Below are 25,003 nucleotides of genomic sequence, written 5' to 3' on the forward strand. Positions count from 1 at the left end.
CAAAAAGCTACTTTTTGAAACATCACATAACTGTGAATCAAACACAACTTTGTTATAAAAACTTAACTAATCGAAACTCTACTGCCTAGTAGTGAAAGAACTAAGCAATTAAAAGAAGGGAATGTATGGCCACAATAATTGGGTTGTCCAAACCAACTTTCGTTTGGCTGTTGATGCTTGGAATTGACAACTTCAAGAAGCTAGTTGTAAGCACATTTTATGGAGTTGTGCATTCTTACTGGAATAACACTTATTACAACCATAACTCCAAAGATGGAGGATACTTTTGTGCTAATAAATTCGAACAACAATTACGTCATTTGATTAGTTTGAAGCCTCTTGTATGAATTCAATACATTTATTGATAGTTTACATACATGTTATGTATTGCATATTACATATTAGATATTAAATATTATGCTTTGTATATTACATATCATATATTGCGCATTACCAGTAATACGTTTAACATAATACATATTACTTATTATGTATAACATGTTACATAGTACATGCTACATAGTACATGTTACATAGTACATGTTACATAATACATGTTACATATGCAGTAACATTTTGTTCAGCAAGCAGTTGCTAGAATGCAAGAAAGATGACATTTAATACCTCTGTGGTACCTTTCTTCTAAATATTTTTTTATTAAAATAATATTATTTTATTATTATTATAAGAGAGATAGTATTCAGATGGGCTGTGCGTTCTCCACCATTTATGTGACCTTTCTGCTATATAATATTTTGCATGACGTTATCCAACGTGTAAAAATGATAATTAAACATCTTTATTGTATCAAATTTCAATGTTTTAATGTTTAACCGTTCTATGTAATATCTGTAATTCACTCTATTTACAAAATAATCTACCACACTCCGTAAAAAATACTAAATGCAACTTTTTTTTTCAACAAATTTGCAACTCAAATTGAGCACCAGCAAAACAGATGGTTGTTGACAAAGTTGATTTGCTCAGAGGGTTTAGTTTTACTTTCTGATGAATGTTTATTTCATACTAGCAGTAAGTCGGGTGTCGCCTATCAGATAGCCTGCAGGTGGGTGTTCAGGAGGCTGGTTCCCAGGGACTAGACAAAGTTTTGAAATGGAGTATTTTTTCCGACATATGCACACAAGCATACACACGCGTGTGCGCATATGTGCACGCATATACATGCACAAATACAGAATACACACACACTATGACAAAATGAGATTTTGATATAGATTCCACAACCATCTATAACAACAGCAGCTATAGTTTTGGTGTACCGGTATCACAAGCGGAACATGATTTGCAGTTTTAATGCTTGGTACCATCTCCAGCAAACAATGGTACAATCAGATTTTACACTCGAATACTAGATCTACAAACTGTCGGTTTGCTACTTATATAAGCAGATTTTGAGTTAGTCAAATTTTGGTGAGTCTGACCCTTATAGGATGCGGCAGCTTCCTGTTTAGTTACAATGGTTTTAGTATAGGAAACTCTAGATGAAAACTTGCAAAGCACTTGCAAACAAGCACTTTGTGGCTTTAACATTTCATCACAGTTTCAGCTGTCTCTCATAAGACAACTGTAGTTGAAACTATTAAGGAAGCCATAAATGTTGACAGCATTTACCTCAGCTCGTCATGTCAACTTTTACGAAGGAACCCATTAAAAATGCTTTTACTGGTTTAAATATTTGAAATCTGTAACGCTCTCACATACACTTCAAAACATCTTACTTTAACTCTGCTGTAATATCCTTCAATCTTGCGTCATTCCCTCCATTAGCTGAAGGCTCTACGCCAGACTCCATAGCTCTGCTGCCTTCTCTATCAATCTGTGCAGAGACTAGGCATGGCTTAGAGTAACTTTTTTACGAGCGGTGCTGGCCCCCTTCCCATATTCATCAGAAGATATGTTTGTGTAAGCATTAATAGCGATGTTAGCTGTTTGTTTTTACTGGATGAACAAAGTTTGCCATGTTGACCTGATGATATCCTGTTACGGTGCAACGATGCTATGAATGATAAAATCCTGGATAAGTGTGTGGCAGCGAGGATATGAGCAGCTGCTTAAAGAACACCGCTTCTCAAATCTGAGTGCAGAATGATAGAATGACAAAAACCCACAGTTATTTAGCTAAGCTGTGTGTAGAGTGTACATACGCAGTAGCCACCGGTAGGGTTGATGTAATACACTTGTGGGCAATTATAGGTAGAGTATCATACTATAACTTAGATGATATACATACTAGTAATCATAGGTAGAGTATCACACTATAACATAATTGGTGTGTTTATTATTAACAAAAATATATTATCAAAATAATGTTTGGAAAAAAAATACGATGCCATTAAACTGTTGTACTTTACGAATGGCATGTAAACATTGGTCTGGTACACTACAGCAGCACTATACCAACTCCTCACATAGACAATTTTGGGTGAATGTCTCACCTTGTTATCTTATGTATTTATTCTCTCTTGTAGTCTGTCTTTTTGACAATGACTGTTTTAGGGTTTAGGCTTTGTCGCCGAAATTTGTGCCGTTTCCATCAAATTGCATGCAAAATATATTAAGGAACAATAGCTATTGTATTACTAGATTCCCTCTTTCGGCAGTACAGAGATGTAATCCAGTGAGGAGAAACCAGTCCAGAGACACTGCTATCGTTGGTCTGCTACGGCAGCTAGCCGGAGGATAAGTTGATCCTTGCTTTTGAGTGTGGCCTCTCTGAGTGTGGTCCCTCTGAGTGTGGCCCCTTGAGTGTGGTCCCTCTGAGTGTGGCCCCTTTGAGTGAGTGTGGTCCCTCTGAGTGTGGTCCCTCTGAGTGTGGCCACAGCACACTCAAAGGGAAGTCCAGTCAAACTCTTTGGTGGGTATATTACTTCGTTCCAACAGGATGCCTAGATTCACCCCCCAGCGTGGAGCAGGTGTTTCCAGTTTAATCACCAACAATCCTACCCATGATGCAGGTTGTATTGGTTTTCATAGTTATTTGATAGCAGGTACAAACACCTGACTTGAGCTAAATGTATTTATGAATTTTATTTGCTCATAATAAAATCTAAATATCAGAGGTAAGTTATATAACAGAATGTCTTGTTTTCCGCATTAAATTTCATTCATCTTCTAACTTTGTACATCAAATATAGTCGCTTTCCCTAGTGCCATCTCCGATTGTAATGGTGTTTACGTTGTAGTGATTCATCGCATTTTCTTTAAAAACGCACAACTTTTAAAATTATAAAAAGAAATCGTTCATTGTAAACAATAATAATAAACTGTCATCTCTGAGGTTTGGCAAGAATCAAGTAGTGATTGGTTGTGTGGCTAGTTGCTAAGAGCCAACAATAGCTGTTCACGATTGTATTTGAATGGCCAATAACAGGAAGTTTAACAGTTTTCTCTATTACTAATGGTTGTTCAATATTGGATTTAAATGGCCAATAACAGAAAGTTTAGCAATTAACTTTCCTACATTTAAAACGACAATGTATTATTTTAGCATCCGTGTATGATGAACAAGATATTGGTATAACTTGGAAAAATCCAAATGAGTTAGCATCTTTTCTTCCGATATTTAGTTTTGCATTTGAAATGTATTCGTTTTAAGAGTGGCTAAAAACAAGGGAAATTGCATGTCAAGCAATAATAGTAGGGACTCAAATATCAGAGCGTTTTTGTTTTCATCTATTATTCTTGGACAATTAAGTAAAGCCATAGATAATTTGCCGCAAATCGCAGCCTAATTTTACGCAAATGATCAGATTTGACTCGTTAATACTGTAGAAGATTATCTATGGAGTTATGAAAATACAAAGTTGGTCGGTTCAATGCAGAGTTTATCACTGGAATTATATCGTACCAATGGCTTGTCATGATGATGCATCAATCAAAAACTAAAAACCCTAAAACACCATCAGCATGATAAATGGTTGTAACTGTTCAGTGATGACAAAATATTTTAAAATTTAGTTTCAAAAAGCAACAAAATCCATGCACACAGATCAGATCACTTTTGAATGAAATTTTTTGTAAAATAAGTCAGACAAGAACATTTAGCAGAGTTTTTAGCCATTACCACTAGATTCTCTCATCAGTATTTCGCCTGCTCAAGGTTTTCTGAAATGTTAAACCAATCTGGTCCTTGAAGAGATAAGGCTGAACTTTATTAGGCCAATTTCAACGGATGCAAACAAATGAGCAAGAAAATAAAGCAATTTGAACACTCTCATGTTAAACCTCTATATTGTAAGCCCCAAGCTTACAAAAATTGTATATTCACACAACACTATCAGTAACTGTGAGCCGATGTTAGCAAAATCAAGTCAAAAACAGTAAGTAATAAATAATATATTATACACGCATAATAGCATTATAATTTTTTCTATTTGTAATGGATATAAAAATATGAAAAAATCAATCATCACAAAATGAAAAAAAATGGAAGTGACTTCAAACATTTAAGCATTGTCAACCTTTCATATCACATTATTCTGTTAGCAAAAAGGCGAAAAACTTGGACTGACAAAAAACAAACATGCAATGTGTAGTAGTCAAACACATTTTCCTATATTGCTTCAAAAAAGTCGCTACCAGTTTAAGTAAGGGTAAACTGAGAGTGATTCCTATTGGCTGACCTACTTCTGGAGCGTTGCGATCTGTGACCCGTGTTGACCCAATTGTTTAGTTCAGCTTTAAGCACCTTCTTATCGAACGTATCGCGACCCCTCGAAGGTGTGACGACTGCGGAAGTCCTAACGGGTTTCATCTACAATATAACAGAAATTAATTGTTCTTTTTTCAGTTGACAAGGGAAAAAGCTGATTCATAATTAACTAAGCATTCTCAAACCAACTTTCAGCTTGTAACAAAAAGATTAATTTTAATCAGATTGAACATCAGCATTGGTAAAAAGGTTGGGACATCTGGTTTCCTTCCCGAAAAGGTAAGTGCTAAAATACATGTATATCCACACAAACAATTTGCCTCCGCGTCATTCATAGAGTTCTGTACTAAAATACCATGTGAAAACTCCCCAAAAAGTGGTAAAGATATGTGAGGTGGGAATAAAATGGTGTGTGAATAAAATGATGCGTGAATAATATGGTGCGTGAATAAAATGGTGCATGAATAAAATGGTGTGTGAATAAAATGGTGTGTGAATAAAATGGCGCATGAATAAAATGGTGTGTGAATAAAATGGTGCGTGAATAAAATGGTGTGTGCATAAAATGGTGCATGAATAAAATGGTGCATGAATAAAAGGTGTGTGAATAAAATGGTGTGTGAATAAAATGGTGTGTGAATAAAATGGTGCGTGAATAAAATGGTGTGTGCATAAAATGGTGCATGAATAAAATGGTGCGTGAATAAAAGGTGTGTGAATCAAGGAGACTAAAACCTATGACTCAATACTCCAGACTGCAAAGACAGTATTTATTTATCTTATATAATACAAGTCGAGTTTAAAAGATATCTCTATCAATAAATTAAACTTTCACACTGTGTCTGTCTGTTAGTCTGCATTCACGCTGGTGTTTATACATTTTTGGTTGATTTTATCCAAACTTCACAGGCATATATATTCTCTGTGCCTTCCACTACGTCACTAAAATATTTGGTTTCCCAACTCCATATGGTTCCTCAGAAACAGCATCTTAAACACCCACCTGCAAGCTATTTGGTTGGAAGTTAAAGAAATTGCGCGCATCGTCGGGTTTACTGCTGGCTTGTACATTAGTGATGGCTGTACACTATAGCCGTACACCATACTATAGCTGTACACTATAGCCGTACACCATAGCTGTACCTATAGCTGTACACACTAATACTACTGCTGGTCTGTATTAATGTTAAAGATACACTGATAAAGATTGAACAGGCTTATAGATGAACTTACAAAATTTTCGTAGATTTTATCAAAAAGTATCGATATTTTTTACCATTTGCGATTGTTTTCGTTCTTTGAGGTGATCTGATTGCCAGGATGTTTTAGGGATAAAATTGAGAAAACGTGATCGTGGTTAAAACGTTCAGATCATAACGTGTGATCATAACCTTTGATCATAACTTTGATATCAAATTAGGCGAAAGTGTGATTATGACGTCAACAGTTGCAAAGAGACCGACAGAATAGAGACGCGTAATGCTGCAACAAGAACACAACAGACATTATCAACTAACCAACGATTGCCACTAGTGACCTCATTGCGCACATATTTTTTTCCGAGTGTTTTAACCGCTATCAAGTTTTGTCAATCAATTCGTCAAAAACGATTGCAAATGATAGGAAAATACAAATACTTTCAAATAAAATCTAACATTTTGTGCAAGTTCATAATAATAAGTTTTATCTACATGCCATAGTAGGTGATGATTGAATCTCTTTGAGCTTGATCGATAGGCGCTATTGTATAGATACTGACAAACAAAAAGACAGTAGGTTGACTGTAGGTCAGAACCTGTGATTGGTCAACAACCTGATACTTCATACGATGGTGACTGATTTGAGTGATTAACTGATTTACTTCTACTGCTTGTTTTCAACCACCAAGTTAGAATCACTACACAGAATTGTGCTTTGAATCTTAAAAAATCAGCTGGCTAACATGCTAAAACAATCGATAGAAACTAAATGAGTTAGACGCACGCACACACATAGACACACACGCACGCACACACACATATACAGTTTATACATGCACACAAACACGCACAAATACAAACACGGATGCATGGACAAACGCACAGACAAACGCGCACACAAACACGCGCACACAAACATGCATGCACACAAACATGCACGCACAAACACGCGCACACAAACATGCATGCACACACACATACATACGTATGTACAGTAGACACTCCTATAATGTAAATTCCAGATAACATGAAGATAATATAAAATATTTATGTGAAGTTTTTGTTTCCTACTACGTAAAAAATTCCCTATAACGTAAAGTGTCAAGTCAGGCAAGTTTTCAAAATACATTTGAATGTTAGTTTATTTCGCCGCACTTGCGGTAGAAAAAACGCAGTGCGTTTACCGTTATATCTATTATATATAACTTTTACGACATTCTAGTTCGTCGTAATAGATCGTTAAATGTGTTGACAAAAAGGCGAATAGGATAGCAATTGTTCATAAATACAAAGGCGATCGATTGGTGCAGGTGTTGCAGTGTTGGTCTACCAGTCTTAATGTCACGAGTTGGAAGGTCATCGAAAATTATCTTTATCCTATCCTTGACCGCTGGATAGTGATAGACGATGAACAGGCAGAACTGCTTTTTATGGTAAAATGATTTTGTTGTTTTGCCTTATTGTAGACGTACAAAATATTTGTTATTAGCTTTACTTTGCAGAATAGACTTTGCTGTTTAGAAAAATAAGCAAATCGTTGTAAATAAGCGTCGAAAATGTGCAGTCCCCAATCCCCATAAACTTGTTCTACATTTACCGCAATCCCAGTCTATAAAACCAGTGAGATTGATCATAAAAAGGAGAAAAGTTGTTGATGCAAACCAACAATTCTGCAGTTAGGGTACATCCCACAAATTAAAAGAGTTAAGTAAAGTTTTTCCTTTTTGCATGACCAAAGGGGTGAGTTTGGAAAGATCTTGGAACAGATTAGGCAATTTACATGTATTTTACTGTTCATATAATGTAAACTCTCTATAAAGTAAACGTGCCTGGAACGGATTAGTTATGTTATAGAAGCGTCTACTGTATGTATATATGTGTGTGTATGTATAGTGTATAGAGCATGGCTTTAGCACCTGACGAGTGTGGTTTGCTCAGATTTGAAGCTGCGCTTTTGATTGTACTGCAAACCATACAAAACAATATTGTAGTGCAATAAATTTTATATATATACATGCATATACATGCATATATGTCTGTAGCACGAGAGTATATATATACATACACACATATATATTACTTTATTGGCAATAATTTCTATTGGCAATAATTTTAATTCAAATATTTCAAGTCAAAATCTTTTTCAAATTATGCCATACAACAATAATAAAACCAAAAAAAAACAGAACAAAGCAAGTTAGCTACTAAAATCAAATAATAGTCTGACAAATAGTGTTTAAAATGCATTTCTCGGCTAAGAGAACGGGATATTAGGTGGAAGACTGTTAAAGCAGCTGGCAATGATATTTTCAAAATAATTAGTAGAAGTTCTATGCAATTTGTCTATATCACTAAAGTTGAAATGTGTTGAGAACCTGTAATTGTCATGTAAAAAACGAGGACACGAAGCATGAAAAATCTTGAAACTTTGAATTGAAGTAAAATGAACATTTAGCATAGGCAGAGTGAAAAGATGCAAAGATTTGGAAAGATCATTTGATGGAATAAGATACACTGGAATATGATGCAGATTTACAATTAGTTGAAATGCTCTTTTTTGCAAAAATAAATCATTTGTGACATATTTTGGAGCTAGATTATAATAAATGTGTATACCGTAAACAATACGGCAAAAGATAAACTGATAATAAAATGCTATGGCAGACTTTGAGTTTATGTATGGCCTTCAGAACTGGAGTAGAGTCAATGACTTAGTGACCTTATTACAAATAGTGTCAAAATGATTACTTGAAGCACATAAATTACATAATTTTTTTATTATATATATTTCAATACATCAGAGTCTTGGCTTTCGAATGAGCCTATATTCAATACACAAAGAATAATAGAACTATGAAAAACAGGGTGTCAAAAGTATATCCTGCAAAAAAACCACTTGGTTCAGGTTCTCAAAATGTGATGTCACAATTATTATTTAGCCTTAGGTAGTCGATCCCTTTCGCTGCCATTGAGGCTGCGCTTTTCTGTGACAATCGGTGCTGTTAAACCCAGAGAGCGCTAATAATAAACTAGGATTCTAGATAATCAGCAATGCCCGGGATAGCGCTAACGCCCGACCAATACAAACACATGTTCTGGGTTAATTAATTATGCTTCAATAAATGTACTGTCGTTGATAAAGGTAATGAAATTACATCGATTAAATTATGACCTGCGGGTTGCGTGGCCCTAGGACTATATGTCAATCGCAGTTTCGCGAGATCGCGCAATGCCTGAAACTAATTAGTCTCAGTCGCGACCCTCAACATCACAATAAAATGAAAGGGCTAGTGCATAATATCATCGGAAAAACATAGTATGGTGCTTGAGATCTGAGTTATTTATCATAGAAATAATCTGTACATGGAGAACTAATGACACTGATTACTTTGTCATCTTTATTGGTTCTCTGGAGTTGTCCTATCTTCGCCTGACACTAGCGTCATTATCGTAGTTGATAAATATAAGCGGTAAGCAATAAAATAGGCGGTAAGAGCACACAACACCGCATATGAAAATTGTGCCAACAATGTCCGAGCCTATGCCAGTAAAAAATTTTGCGGTAGAGCTCTGGGGAAATCCTATAAACACCAACCAATGTCTGTCTCACCATGGCAAACAATAGCTGATTCACAAGCCAAGACTCTGATGTATTGTAATATACAATATAAAAATTATGTAATTTATGTGCTTTAAGGAGAGTTAGCCTAAAATCCTCACCTGCTGTACATGACGCTGGACAGGGGTTGAGTGATTCCCACTAGTAGATTTATTCTGTTTTTTCTTGCTATTATCCGCTGAGTTCTTCAAGATTCTACATAATGAGTATAAACTTGCGAGCAAAACTATCCAGAACTAACGGTTTTACATACTAAATATACAACCACCAGTGCGTTGGCGAGACATAACTGACCTGCTAATGGCTGTGCCAAATTTTAAAAATTCTAAATTCTGCAAAATATACCTCGTATGAAAATATTGATATACAGTGCACCTTCAGGATATGATTTTAATCCGTTCCAGGGTCGGCATCGTAATCGCAAAAAATCGTATGTAGGGGTATAGAAACCAGAGTAATTATATAATGCAAACATCTCCTGGTAAAAATCGTCAAAATTTTATACAATATAAGTACTGTACATAATAAAAATTAGTAACAAAATAGTATGTTAACCGTTAGTAACTATAGTTACCTACAGTAACTTTAGCGTATTTAGTGTATTTAGTGGTCCTGAACTGTAATAAAATGACACATTATAATGTACCGCAGTACATACCGTAGGGAGTTCTCACCTTCAAGCCAGACATACGTATAACATAAACTTTGAATTCACCTCAAATAAGTTTAGCTTACTGACACACGCACTCAAAGCTATGTTTTACCAGTATGTAACTTTGAACTATTTTACTGAATTTCAACTTATCACTAAAATTTTATCATTATCAGTTTCTGCCTTTGCTTTCGCTATAACTTATAGCGGAGCTGTTTAAAACCTTTTTCAACCTAATTCAGCGAAAAAAATGCGAAAGATGCTGTTTTCATAAAGTAGATTTTTGCTAGAAGGTTGAGAAGTTGACCACTCACTTTCTGTTTGAAGTGATCGCAACTCCAACTTTGCTACTGGTTTTAAAAGGAAAATATTACCATTTTACACACGAGAATTGCTGAATTGAGAGAAGTCGGGCATCGTGTCTCTTACAAGCGTTGTGAAAATACTTTCGGTGAACAGAATTTCGGTGTCTTTGTTATTTTGACATACGTAATGAGCACACCGACTGCCAAATTTGAACTCGGGTGAAAATTTTGTTGAATTCGCATGGTGAAATAAGATTCGTATGGTGAGGTGAAAAAATCATCATGTTCCGCTTTGTATTGTGAAAAAATCGTATATCAGGGTAATCGTATCCTAAGGGTTGCACTGTACAAGTATCTCTTTGTTTCTTACAATACAGTTTAAATGCTACAGACGAAGTTGACTAATTTTTGACATTCGTTTCATATACTATAATATAGTATTGGAGCAAATATTATCATAAGAATACGTTGATTAATTTAATCTATTCCACAACCTAAAAACTTATCCTAATAAATACTGCATGCAATGGCAAAAAAACATTAAAAAAGGTGTATTACATAGGACTTCGCAAGAAAACCATCTTACATGTAAAACACTATATTGATAAAGTAATAATCAACAAAAGGAGTCTTATTTGCAACATATTTTTCAGATAGACAAGTAGAAGTGCAGGCTTATCAATATATTGATAATTGATTTGGAACTAGTAAAAATTAAAACTAGGCTTACATATATACGTACACATATACGTACACATATATGTACATATATACGTACACATTGTAATGATTTGTGTAAGTCTTTACATTTTTTCTTCAACTTTTATTTTCATTCAAAAAATTGCGATGTTTGTAAAAACTTTGAACGTCGACAAAACAGAGAATAGGTAGTTGTGCAATTGTTAATACCGTAAATACTTAAAGGCCATCGATTGGTACAGGTGTTACAGCATTGGTCTACCAATCTGAATGTCACGAGTTAGACATTCAGATTGGTAGACCGCTGAAAGTATCTTTTATCCTAACCTTGACCCCTGGATACCGATAGCCTTTTTATAGTGAAATATATTTTCATTTTGCTTTATTGTAGACGTATAAAATATTTGTTATTAGCTTTACTTTCCAGAGTAGACTTTCCGTCAAAAAAAATGAACAAATCGTTGAAAATGGACGTCGAATGTGCATTCCCCACCAACTTATTGTAAAATTACCGCAATCGTTGTCTATAAAAACAGTAAAATTGATCAAAAAAAGGAGACAAGTTGTCGAGGCAAACCAATAATACTGCAGTTACGGTACATCCCACAAATTAAAAAAGTCAAGTCTAGTTTTTCCTTTTTGCATGGCCAAAGGGGTGAGTTTGGAAAGATCTCGGAATGGATTAGGCAATTTACATATATTTTACCGTTCGTATAATGTAAAAGCCCTATAACGTAAACGTTCCTAGAACGGATTATTTACGTTGTAGGAGAGTCTACTGTATAAAAAGCTACGTAATGTTTCACATTATATAGACTAGAAATTCCCCTGTCATACAGCCCACGACCTGATAATGGAATAAGTGATTATGGAAAAAAGAAAGGGTAGTGCTGGTTGTTGAAAAAGTAGTTGTCAGCAGGAATTGACAGAGTATAGTGTAAATGAGAGTTGTTCGAGTTGACATAAAATAAATTTGAGGGAGCACGACTTCAAAAAGAAAATTCTAGTAATCTAGGAATTTGACAGGGGAACTTGTTGGCACGTATGGCATAGTTGTATTTGAGCATTGAATGTAATGAAATGTTTCTCATTACATGCAGTACATGTGAGCTGTGATATGTTGTTGTCAAGTCTGCCTAGAAAGTTTTTACGCAGTTCTTGAAAATCAGGACAATCTAAAGATTGAAAATGAGGAATGCGATGAAGGGGGGCAGCATTGGGAGGAGCAATATTGTTTTGTGCAATATTTTCATGGTCAATGATGTCCATAAAATCATGATCATCATCTGGAAACAAAGGGGCTGCCAAGTCCACGTCATTTACATCGCCTACAACATCTACTAAAGAATTCTCTGAATCAGATGAGTTGTTGTTATTAATTTGAGTAGCGTGCTGTTGAACATCAGCATTTGATGTTGATGGTTGCTGTGAGGACCTTCTATTTATCCTCGTATTGAGCTGTAATAATTGAGAGACACGTGGACAGCCACTGCATCGGCCATGACGTGGTGTTCTGGAAAGTTGTATGTCCATGGTAGTTGTCAAGTTGTTTTGAAATTAAATTCAAAGTCAATTATGCAAAACAAAAGGTTGTAAAAAATTCACACCTAATCTACTACTATCTCAAACCTATGTTTTACAACAATAAAATGAATACTAATTAAAGCTGTAGGCCTAACCTACTGTAATGTATGTAATTTAACAACAGCAATAAGGAAATATGTTTATTATATCTCTGAAATGCAATATTAGAAGTAAAATGGCAAGCTTCTGTGTAATATACACAGTTTGAAAGTTGGTTGTGTTGAATGTAGAATGGTTTTGATAGCGATCTAGCAGAAAGCAAGTATGAGCGTTCACACGTCTGGAAGTTTTCTGCAAACTGGAGTAAAATAAAAAATGCGCCCGTCATAAAGGGGCGTTGTAGTTCGGCCTTAGCTTGTACATAAGATGTAAAGAATTTTGGCTAACGTTTTAAATAATTTAATGAAACATTAGGTAATTGGGAAAAAACATAGGCTGATAGACTGTGTACCACAATTTCGTACCTGTAAATCGGGTTCCGCCTCGAACGGTCTACGTTTATTACAGAAACCTTCGGACAAATAAATTCAAATAATTATTCACATGATAATTTTATAAAACCAAATAACTATTCTTATAATTAAATATTTTTGCAAGATATTAAAAACGGAAAAATATTAGAAACCTTCGGCAATGCTATAGATTGGTGAAATGTGTACAGTTTTTTTCGTGAAATGCGCACGACTTAATCGTTTTATTCTCTGTCGCTCGGTGTTTCGTTTGCCGGTCTTAATTTCGATAAAAATAAGGCTTGTCAAGTTTTAATAACAATTTCAGGCGGAATTAATTTGTCTATTTGTGTATAATCCGATCAGATGGGTAAGTTTTAAGATATTATCGACAATTTTCCAAGACTTGGTAACATATTTAAATAGGTTTATATGTGTTTTGTATCGTTATTATACTTAAACGACTCCATTGAAAAATGGTTAAATTTGTTGATGAGATTTCGGTACAAGGGTTTGCGACGGTGTTGATGAATAATTTTCATGAGTTGTGTGCACATGCATTTATCATAAATCTCTCAAATGATCGCTCCGCTCGTGTTTGGTCGTGGGAATATATATTTAGACAATAACTGATGCCATTATTACTCAAATTACACACACGCTACCAGCTGTCATTAGTAGCAAACATACACCTAACAACAGCTACAATGAATAGACAATCCCAGCTATGTACTGCCAACTCTAGCAATGTATAGACAACTTCAAATACAACTTCACACAGATATTGATTATAATGACAAGCAATACAAATTCATTACTGGTAAAATGTTTAAAAATCTACTCAAAAGCTGCTGACAGCAGTTTTAAGAGTTCAGCAGCGGTAGCCACTCACCTGCGATTGGCCCTTTCCTGCCTCCTTTCTCTGTCACGTCTCTCCGATTCAAGTCTTGCGGCTCGTAGCTCATCTGTTTGTCTGTCAGTTACCTTCAGCTTGTGCATCAGCTGCAGTCAGACAAATGCAAGTGTAGTTATGCATAACAAGTATCAACATTATCAACTCGAATAATATTACATTTACTGTGTAACTTACTAGGAGAGACACATTAACTTAACCTACCGTAAAACCTCTAATTGAACGCCACCTTTAATTGAGCGCGACCTCATTTGGACTGCCACTTTGACATTCTTCGATCTTTACGATTATAATAGCAAGTGATCAGTAGAAAAGTGTCAAAAAAATAGTACTAATAATGACTCGGTTACATCAATAACAATTCATTCTTTCGATGTTTTTGTTCCTATCAAAGTCCGTTTTCCAACTCCAAAGTTTTTCAGTTTTTTCCGTTAAAACCTTGAAAGCAACGTCATAGAAATAATTAATAGCTGTATATATAGTAATTCCTTGTTTAACACGGTCTTGGTACTTCGAGGTATGTGAAAAATGGTTTACATTTACGATGGTACATGAGCAACTAATTTTAGGCTCTAGCCTAAAACCTAGGGTTTTAGGTTTTAAGTTGTGCTTAGGGCATGGGGCTAAAAGCGAAATGCAACGCATAAGTTTTGCTCTGCTCAAAAAATTGTTTGGACGCCAATATAGACTAGTTCAGCACGGCAAAAGAACAGTTGAGGCTAGAAGACATTGTGGAAGGTGTAAAACAACCAGAAGATGTTCTTTCCATCGGTAGCAACAATGAGAACACAGCTGGCCGAGCAAACGATGCGAATATTTGTTTCAAAAATATTAATTTTTGTTTCTGCATGTAATATAAGTATGGTTTGTTTATGTCACTTGTTCTTGAATAAATATTTGTAGCATTTGATATATTATTATATATAACTTACTAATTATGAACACTTTTGTTTGTCACTTTTTTTGACTAAATCTTTGCAACAGTTTATGGATTATTATTATTATGTAACCTACTAATTTGCAAATTTATGGCCGTTACATAACACAATGGCCATTATCTAAACCGAGTTTGTGGTAAATCGAGGTGTATAACTCATTTCCTATTGCCTATAAAAATTTGGTTTATGTTGCCAATTGAAGCAAACATATGAATATGTGCAAAGCTTTCATAAAACATTGTTGAATATATCTAATGTTTTTTCCATATTATGTTTCATTTGTACCTTTAATAAATGCAGTTTTTTATACGTATAATATCTTGCGCTGACTCGGCCACCAAATTTTAAAAGACAATGCGGCTCAAAAGGTTTTGAAAGGTTTGCCCACCCCTGCCTTAGCCGGAAACTCACCTTTTTCCTTCTCTCTTCGAGAGAGGCCCTCATTTCTCGCACTCTTTCTTCCACTAGTTCTTGATTTGAGTGTTTTAGCCTCGCCCTCCCCTTCCTGTAATACCAGATGACTCGCCTATAGATAGCCTTAGAAATTGGATTCTAAGGTTTTACATGAAAATGCAAGGCTCCTTTCTAGACAATTTACCTAGCAATTTACAAACACGGTTACAAGTTGTGTGTATGAAAATATTTGACACACCAAATAACATGTTCCCTTTTAAGCTTGTTATCGATCTGTCATTATGTACAAATTATGTATTTGCAACTACAATATTCTTCAACGTCCACGTTATAAAGATTCTACACAATATCTTTATCATATGGTATCAATGTATGTGGGTTATTTCAAGGTATACAAAAGTGATAATGCATAACTGCCATTGCTCAGCCACAAACTATTACTGGCTAGACCAATAAAATTGCACAATCACCAAATTCTACAATACGATAGGCCTAAAGGGTGGTAGTCTGTGACCTTTATGATTGTAAAATGGTCTCATCTGATAGATTGGACGGACATATGTTTTAATCTACATATATATATATATATATATATATATATATATATATACAGTCAAACATGGATAACTCGAACTTCAAGGGACCGAGCAAAAGTGTTCGAATTATCAGAGCGTTCAAGTTATCAAAGCACTGTCACAAGTCCATGTATTTACTTATTTATTAGTAGATACATGTACATATACAAACTATAATATAAATCAAAAGCACAAATGGCTTGTTTCAAATTAAATGCTTCTAATGTAAAGTTTAAAACGTTTTTATCAAAAAGTATAGAGATTTTTCTATCACTTGAGATTGGTTTGTTGTTTGAGGTGATGTTATTGCCAGGACGTTTTTTTAGATTGACATTGGCAAAACTTGATCGTTGTTGAAATGCTCAAAAGAAAAGACATATTTTTCTTTTGAGCGTTTTACCCACGATCAATTTTGTCGATTTTTCTTGAAGTTAATGCAAAGATAACTTTACTTTACCTGGGATTCGTTAAGAGCAACACTCCGAGGCAGTTCAATTAAAAGTTTTACGAGGTTTTACAGTACATTGTATATCACTCACGCTTTTTGAATGGATACTTATTGAATGTACACACGTATTCTGTGTTTAGGTCAAACGATGAATAGTTTTTTTAGCTAAGACAACGTATACGTTTAATTACCACAATTTTTAAGACGTTTTAAACATTCAACATTCCGACGTTGATTGAACACGGAATCCACGTCGGAAAACTATTCGATCACGGGCTAGCCGGGTCACGCACTCAAGGATTTTCGCCACGCACATACAAAACAACATGCTGTTTTTGTTTTGTATGTGCGTGGCGAAAATCCTTGCGCGCGTGACCCGGCTAGCCCGTGCTACTCATCGTATAGCAGTATAAATCAAATTTCACCAAACCTTTAGAAAAGTCGTTGACAGAAATATTTTGCCGATGGTGGTAATAACGACGCTTATGAATTACGAAAAGATGAGGTTTACCTCTATGGCTTTGAAAAAAGTGATTTTCTAAAGCGATAACAACCGTTTCGGTATCCGTTGGGCAAAAAAACAGTTCGAATTAACAGTGTTGAGTTCGAGTTATCTATAGCAATTTATCATTACGTGGGAACGGACCAAAGAAACCGTTCGAATTAACCATGTGTTCGAGCTATCCGTGGGCGAGTTATCCATGTTTGACTGTATATATATATATATATATATATATATATATATATATATATATATATATATATAATGGTTTCATCTGATAGATTGGACGGACATATGTTTTAATCTACATGTATATATATATATATATATATATATAAATTTAAGTGTTTGTCTTTTGTTTGTTCATCTGTATGTCCATGTGAATAATTATAGCGCTAAAGTTTTAGGAACGAAAAATCCACACCGCTGTGGTTGTGATCTCCAAACCTCCAGTTATTGAGGGGTGACCTTACCCACTAGACTACACATTCGATCAATAACAGTGAAGATATTCATGACATCGGTTAAAATACGCATAACGATGTTGCGTCCCACGTAACGATTACCAGCTGAATGTTTGGCATTGCACGGGTAATAAAAATGGCTTATAAACAGTTGCAGGTAGTGAAGTGTAAAGGGAATGTAGTAGGTAAGGTAATGTTTATAAACTGTTTTTTATCACCAGAGCAACACAGGGCATTCAGCAGTAGCCCATAAAATCTTCTTTTTTAACAGAAACAAATAAAAATTTAAGATACATGCAAGCTTTATGCAGTTAATTATTGCAGCAAATCAGAAATGTCACATATTTATATTAATAAATCAGCTTGTAATTGTGTGCATGTGTGTCTGTTAGTCTAAGTAAATGCTATGTGTTTCCACATTTTCGGTCGATGTCTATGCTATGTATGCTATACATATGTAATAAAAATATTTTGTTTTAGAACTCCATCTGGTTCCTAAGAACCAGCCACTTAAACACCCACCTATGGACTATTTGATTGAAGATGAACGAAATTCAGGGCATTGCCAGGCTGCCTGTAAGCGTGTAATAGAGCATTCTGGTGGATGCATACTACTAAACTAATAAAGTATTAATAGTACAACCGATCTATGGGTAATAAGATGCAAGAGGAAGCAAATCCAAAGCGACGACAACCTTTACCTTTTCACTATAACAGCACTGGATATGCATATTTGTAGTAGACTATGCAAATATGTATTCAAATATCTTGATTCGTTATCACTCACTTCGAATCACTAGTAGTTCCATTCTTCACTCTTTTTGCTCGTTCATCAGATTTGTCCCTTTTTCCTCCATTAGCTACAGGTTCTGCCTTTCGTTCTTCTCTAATAATTTATAATCCAGGATTTTTTTTAGTAATTAATGATTTTCACTTCATTATATAAACAAGATTAAAGATTATAATTGATGCATAAAACACAAGTAGACAAAAGCAGGGATCAATATAAATGAAACAAATATTTACCACACATGGAGAGGCAACAACTCGTAACATAAGCTTAAACTAGATACCACCTTGAACAGAGAACTGCAACGCATCATCGCCTTGAACAGGAAACAGCCATTTTTAACATTGAAACTACATTATTATGGCATCATTGGGCAGTGTGAGTGATTGCAGGTGTCGAAAAACTTATCAAGTGTTAAAAGTTATCAACTCCAGATTGTCGATTGTAAAATGAGGACCACAAACTCTGACATGTAGAAAATTTCACAACTAATACCCACAACTAAGTTCCATCTCTATCCCTAGTTTCATCTATACCTGCCTCTGTAAGAAAAACTACAAACAGCAACTGACTGCGGGTTGCTGTCAGTTTACAAGGTCTAGTTTGCCAGTCTATTGTGTTTCTAATCCACAGCTAATCCGACATCTGCCGCAACTAACATGTGGCTAGACGGCTGATGTCAAGGACATCACTGATTGAAAGGGAACATCAGGACTGATGCATAGCAACTAAAGTCATAACCGAAACTATTAACACATCTCATCATTTCGTGATCAATTACGTTTGTTCTCTGTTACTGCCATTATGTACCCAGACCATACAATAATATTGTATGGTATTATGTATATTTATTGATATGTATAATATACAGATCAAATGATTCCTCAAAAATTTTCCGTTCTTAAAAATATTTATCTAAAACATTCCAGCAATCTCTGGGCTTGTGAAACCGGAGTTTTTTTAAACAAAATTTGGAGTAAATATCTGAAGCCAATTCATCAGTAAAAATGGTTTTATTGTTAGAGGTTTTATTTCATTACAAATATTCAACTCTCAGTTTTCTAATGATGTGTAATATGCATGGTTCAAATAGATTATGCAGTTAGTAAAATTTATTCAAAGGTAGTCTAATTATTGCTACATGGACTAGGTAACAAAGGTAGGGGGTGTTAATACTTTTGGCCACAACTGTATACATGCACACCAATGTCTCATGATGATTCATATGTCCCTGTTGTTTTCCTATAATATTCGTATGAGCAATAAATCGGCCAATGAAGGTCAAGGTAATTTATTTTCTATTTTCTTATCGGCCATGAAAAGAATGATTATAATTTTGATAGTCGCCAACTCAAAATTAACGTATGAAACATAAAAATAAAAAACAATCTCCGCAAGTAGTAACCCTGACGACTGATGCTACTAGATGTATCAGTGTCAAATATTGGCCTGTGTAAAAATCTTTTTCATGTGTAACAGGCCCAAAGATGAACAAAATTTTAGTTGATTTTATCAGAAAGTATTGGTATTTTTCTATCATTTGAGAGTGTTTTTGATGTTTGAGGTGATCTGACTGTCAGGATGTTTCAAAGTTAACATCAACAAACCTTGATCATGGTTAAAACGCTCAGATCAAACGAAAGTGTGATTATGACGCCAATAGTTGTAGAGACAGACAGAATAGAGACGTATAACGTAACAATTTTAACGCAATAGCCAATAGCAACTCTCACATTGATAACAATAGTGGCGTAATTTTGCACATATTTTTCTTCTGATCATTTTAACAGCAATCAAGTTTTGTTAACCGTTAACCGTGATAGACATAGATACTGTAGCATATGTAAAAATAGAAATATAGTCTCTTTGACTAATAAAAAACTATATATTGTATAGCTAGTAAAGATATATAAAAATGTGTGCTAGGGGGCAGTACCTGGGAGTGTTCTGCAATGAAGAGAGTCTCTCCTCAGTTTCTTCCAATGCTGCTTCCAAGTCAGCGAGGTCATCCGAATCCCTTGGAGAAAGAGAGCTCAACAAAGTGTGCTTTCTTACCTTCAAACAACAAGATCTAATCTTATCAGAGACAATACAGAGCAGACTAGTGGTCAGGTAACCCAATTATACTGTACCTTGCATCAAGATTTGGGCTTCAATATACCTAGAGCTTCATGATATACCCTCGGACACTTATGTATTCGCGGCATCTAACTTTCGCGTTTTCGCGGCAACAGCCTCTCGCGAAAATTTCATGAGCGAAACTAAACTATCATAACGAACGAGCGAAAACGCGAAATTAAATGGCTTTCTTCATTGATATTCACAATAAAATCGTCATATTAGAAATGCAGGCAAATTTTCGTGTGTGGTTGGCTCATTGGGCAAGTTTTGCTAAACTCATTATAGCTAATACACCGACTGAGCAGCTTGGCAAAACAAATAAAGATAATAAGTTTTTTTGGAAAAGCCTAGACAAATGAAGAAGATGATGATATTAGTTTAGTTATTGAATTTGTAACTGATGAGGATGACAGTCTGGTAGGGAAAGTCATAAAATTGAATAATAATTATTGTGGTGATGAATTTTATTACCTACCAAAAGCAATAACAACCCGGGGCCATGGCCACCACGGCACCGCGTGCTATAAATACTTGAATTCTAATATTGGTACAACATCAGTCACTGCGGCAGGGACCTTGACGTCATTGATAGTCCAGGAGACAAACTGCAGCAAGCGATCAAATTGCATTATTGATCTCGCCTACACATTTCTACCTGCGGTTCACAAATACAAACTACCGTACTTTTCGGACGATTAGCCGCTACTTTTTCTGATTATTTGAGCCATGCGGCTTATAGGGAGGCCTACAAGGGTGCGGCTAATCACTGTGGCTTATTCTTTCACCGCTAGGGCGCACTAACGGGAATCTCCAATTAGTGCACTTCTAGCTGTGAAAGAAAATACGAAACAATGCCTCACGGTACTGTCCCGTTAGGCACTAAGTTAAAAAGCGTCGGATAATACGAAACTATGCCGTTCTGCACTGTTCCGTTTTAAATGGCAAAGTTGCTACCACGTTAAAACGCAGTCCTTAGTTCTGCGGCCTATAGTAAGGTGCAGCTTATGTATTGTTTTATTATTGTTTTTTTTGGAAAATAAAGCACATGCAGCTTATATAAAGGTGCGGTTTATAGTCCAAACAGTACGGTAGTCCCAAATTGAAAAATATTTTGTACCAGTGGACTGGACCTGAGGAATCTAATGTTTGTTCCACTGCATTTATTTTCACATCACTATATTTTCACACTCATCACAGCTGCGAAATTAAGTTCCAGCGAAATTTTACTCTGTATGCTACTCACGAAACTAAATACTAGCGAAATATAAGTGTCCTAGGGTAGCTATTTAATTGTTTGGTGGCAATTTTTACGGTAGACAATTTGAAAATCACTACTATTTAAAGACTTCGGACAGAGTTATTATAGTAAAGATTTAGAATAGTGTCAACTCTTTCAGTACAGACAGCGTGTAGAGATCCCTCTTTAGGTGAGAAACTTTCAAGTGTATCTAGAGCCCAGTTTGAAGAAACAATGGCATGTCTATGCATGTGTATGTGTTGAGTGTGGCTGTTCTTATGCTGGTTAGTAAGCTCACTATTTAATGATTAAACTTGATGTCGATGGTCTTTCATACCTCTGTACCTAGCACAGACTATTATACCTGATTTTATAGGATAAGTCAGCAAATCTATTTTCAAATTTAGTGAATAGAGCTGATAGAAACAAGGACGTATTTATGGCTGTTAGAAAGGTCATAACCTCATGGTTGCATCTGATGGCTATATTAGCATATAATATTATATATTATAATATAATATATCTTCGATACATCTATACCGAATATCGATGATTGAAAATAACCAATCACTTCTTAGAGTTAACAAAAATGTGATCAAGTAAGTCAGCAGAGTAGAGTAAAGTCAGCATGTTGTGATGTCACAAAACTGGTATTGTCAGCATTCTTGTAAAAAAGCTTTTCGCTCACTTGTTCTCCTGTTACCTCGGTTACCAAAGAGCAAAGCCAACTTGACTTATTATTTATCAGAACATTCAGCCAAGGAAGAAATTAATTTGCTCAACATCTTTAAGTGTTGATTTTTATAAAATTAGAAAATAAGTGAGGAGTAAGAAATAACACGAAATCATACTTTTCCGAGAAATCACTGATAGAGCTGACGAACATAGTCATATGGGATCGGGTAATTCTGTTCAAACGAATTATTATAGACTTTCCAACACCGACTAAGAAAGACTGCTTCAAAAAACACAACTATCTCATTTTGCTGAATTTATAGCAAGTTATCTAGCAAATTGGACTGAAACAAGGCCTGTCAACTCAAATACACTTACAGCCTCTTCTGAGAGGTAAGTTTCATCTCTTCTCAGAGAGTTTCTTAACCTATCTAATTCTCTCTCCTCGTGGCCGTTGGAGACACGAGCATGAGGCGGCTCAATTGCAGAAGGTCGAGTGGGGCGTGGATATGCCCTCTCATTGCCAGAGCTATTGCCAGAACTGAGACTCCTGCTTAGAACTTCCTCTATATGTTGATAGGAATCATCCTGAAACAGAGTAAGAGAAGCAATGACTGCCAGTTTTAATATTGCTGTGCACTAGTAGTGCTCTCAGCAGTTTGGTGTACCATAAGGGATCATCAGGGGTAATAACTAACTACACAATAATTCATAGTGAGGCAATGTGGTCGAGTGGTGAAGGGGGTAAAGTGTTGGCCTAACAAACCAAAAGTCATGGGTTTGAACCCAGGTGAAAGGAATCTTTTTTCCCCACTTTTAAGCCTGATTTCGGACCGGTGTACGCAGGTCTTATTATGGTAAAGATTCTCACAAATCAACCTGTGGAATATTACGTGAATATCCAAGGTTTTTCTGTGATTAGCCAGTAATGCAGGGGCTGGCTTTCATGAAAAGCCAGGGCTTTTGAAAAGCAGGATTTTCACAGGAAAGTAGGGGACTATCTAACAGGCGATGCTCAGTTAGAGAGGCCTCCATGAGGAAAGTGAGTGGGCTAGGCTATTGGGTTACCATGCCTTTGGTGATAGGAAATCTGTGTGTGGTAGTCTGGGCATAAGAGACCATTGTGTAGCAGCAAGGCTGCTGATGTGGCTTGCATACAAGTTGGCACTAGGGACTGCCATGAGATTGGTGACAACATTATGGTGTAGGCATGTATCCGTAGTGGTGAAGGCTGGTGTGAAAAAGGAGGTTGGTGTGCCATCATTGCAACTTGGTGCTGCGTAACAACTTCCATGTTGTTTTGACTACACAACCCATGAAGAACTGAGCATCTCAAGAGGATAAATTGAGATCCTGTGCATACTGAATGAAAGGAATAAGATGGACTTCATTAAATTTTAACAAATCCATATTTTTATTTTTAAGTTCATTGCTAAATATCAGGTATAAGTTGTATTGGATGGTAAATACTTCAAATAGAATTAATGTTTTAATGCCTAGTGAAAGCAGACATTTAGTTAATGATACACAACCTCTACACTCAAGAGAAGCTCTATACCAACCAACCAACTCACCAACCTTTGTCTGTTATAACTCATAACAACTGCAGAGAGATATTTACCCAAACAATTCTTCCACACAACTTCTTACAAAGGCAAAACTCTGAAAAGTGAATGAAAATTTCTGCATTAACTCACATCCTCCTCGTCCTCCTTTCGATTACTCTGGTATCTCTCTGTCTCCTTATGATTCCACTTCTGCACGTTCTTGGAGAGAGCCTCACGGAAGGCCTTTCGGACTCTTTCTGACTGAAGTCTTGACTTCTGTGAGAGTACTCTTGCCGCCTCCAGCTCCTCAACTGAGTGATAAATAATTTATTAGCCAACCAACTCAGCTGCTATGCGTCTCTGGAGTGAAACAGAATATTATATAAAACTGTTAGTGATAGTGCGTGATTTGATGCTATATATGTAGTAGCTAACCAAGATAAGTTATACAGCCCCATTTAATGTTGAGCGCTGTGATTTTAGTTCTACTTCTAACAAATTGCAGTATATATGCGGTATATTATGTTATACATATATGTATAACATATTATATGTACAACATATATGTATAACGTATATGTATATATGTTATATATATATATATATATATATATATATACATATATGTTATACATATATGTTATGCTCGTATTTAGTTATTTTATAAAGGAAAAGTTAATTTGAGATACCAGTGAATTGACATATGAGCTTATTCCCCGAACACGTAAAGCTGTCAAATTATGACTGTATTGGAATAAGTCTGTAGTAAGGATTTGCTTTGACAAACACACAGTTACATACCCTAAAACCTCCAATTGAACGCCATCTCTATTTAAACGCCCACCTCTAATTGAACGCTACCTGTATTTGAACGCTACTATGAGAACAGGGTCGAAAAATAGAGTGCTACCCTCTATTATAACGTCACCCCTATTTGACCGCTACTTTGACATCTTAAAAGTTTTGAAGATGTAGTCTATCCTCTCATACAGGCTGATGAGAGGATAGACTGCATCTTCAAAACTGACAGTAGCTAAAAGCTAAGTACAAACAATTCTTCAAACCAATTAAAGTTTTAACTCCATACTTTGTGTTGCGCACTCTTTATTCACTTTACTTAAGTAATTATCTTTTAGATGTGTGTATATGTGCAGAGTGTATGTATACATATATACCTTGCACTCTCTGTAAGACACTTAA

At 35.5% G+C, this 25,003-nt stretch overlaps 1 protein-coding gene across 1 annotated transcript in view; it reads right to left on the minus strand.

Moving 5' to 3' along the window:
- Nucleotides 1–4,159: 4,159 nt before the first annotated feature.
- LOC137387324 (apical junction molecule-like) overlaps nucleotides 4,160–25,003 on the minus strand; it is a 41,831-nt gene continuing 20,987 nt past the window's right edge. The window contains exons 11-18 of the mRNA XM_068073704.1: nucleotides 23,954–24,114; nucleotides 22,635–22,844; nucleotides 20,160–20,278; nucleotides 18,221–18,319; nucleotides 15,442–15,535; nucleotides 14,072–14,181; nucleotides 9,592–9,685; nucleotides 4,160–4,774 (exon numbers count right to left, since the gene is read on the minus strand). Of these exons, the coding sequence (XP_067929805.1) occupies nucleotides 4,604–4,774; nucleotides 9,592–9,685; nucleotides 14,072–14,181; nucleotides 15,442–15,535; nucleotides 18,221–18,319; nucleotides 20,160–20,278; nucleotides 22,635–22,844; nucleotides 23,954–24,114 (1,058 nt within the window). The 3' untranslated portion in view covers nucleotides 4,160–4,603. The remainder of the gene's footprint in view (nucleotides 4,775–9,591; nucleotides 9,686–14,071; nucleotides 14,182–15,441; nucleotides 15,536–18,220; nucleotides 18,320–20,159; nucleotides 20,279–22,634; nucleotides 22,845–23,953; nucleotides 24,115–25,003) is intronic.

This window comes from Watersipora subatra, chromosome 2 (genome assembly GCF_963576615.1).
Source record: "Watersipora subatra chromosome 2, tzWatSuba1.1, whole genome shotgun sequence".
NCBI lineage: Eukaryota > Metazoa > Bryozoa > Gymnolaemata > Cheilostomatida > Watersiporidae > Watersipora > Watersipora subatra.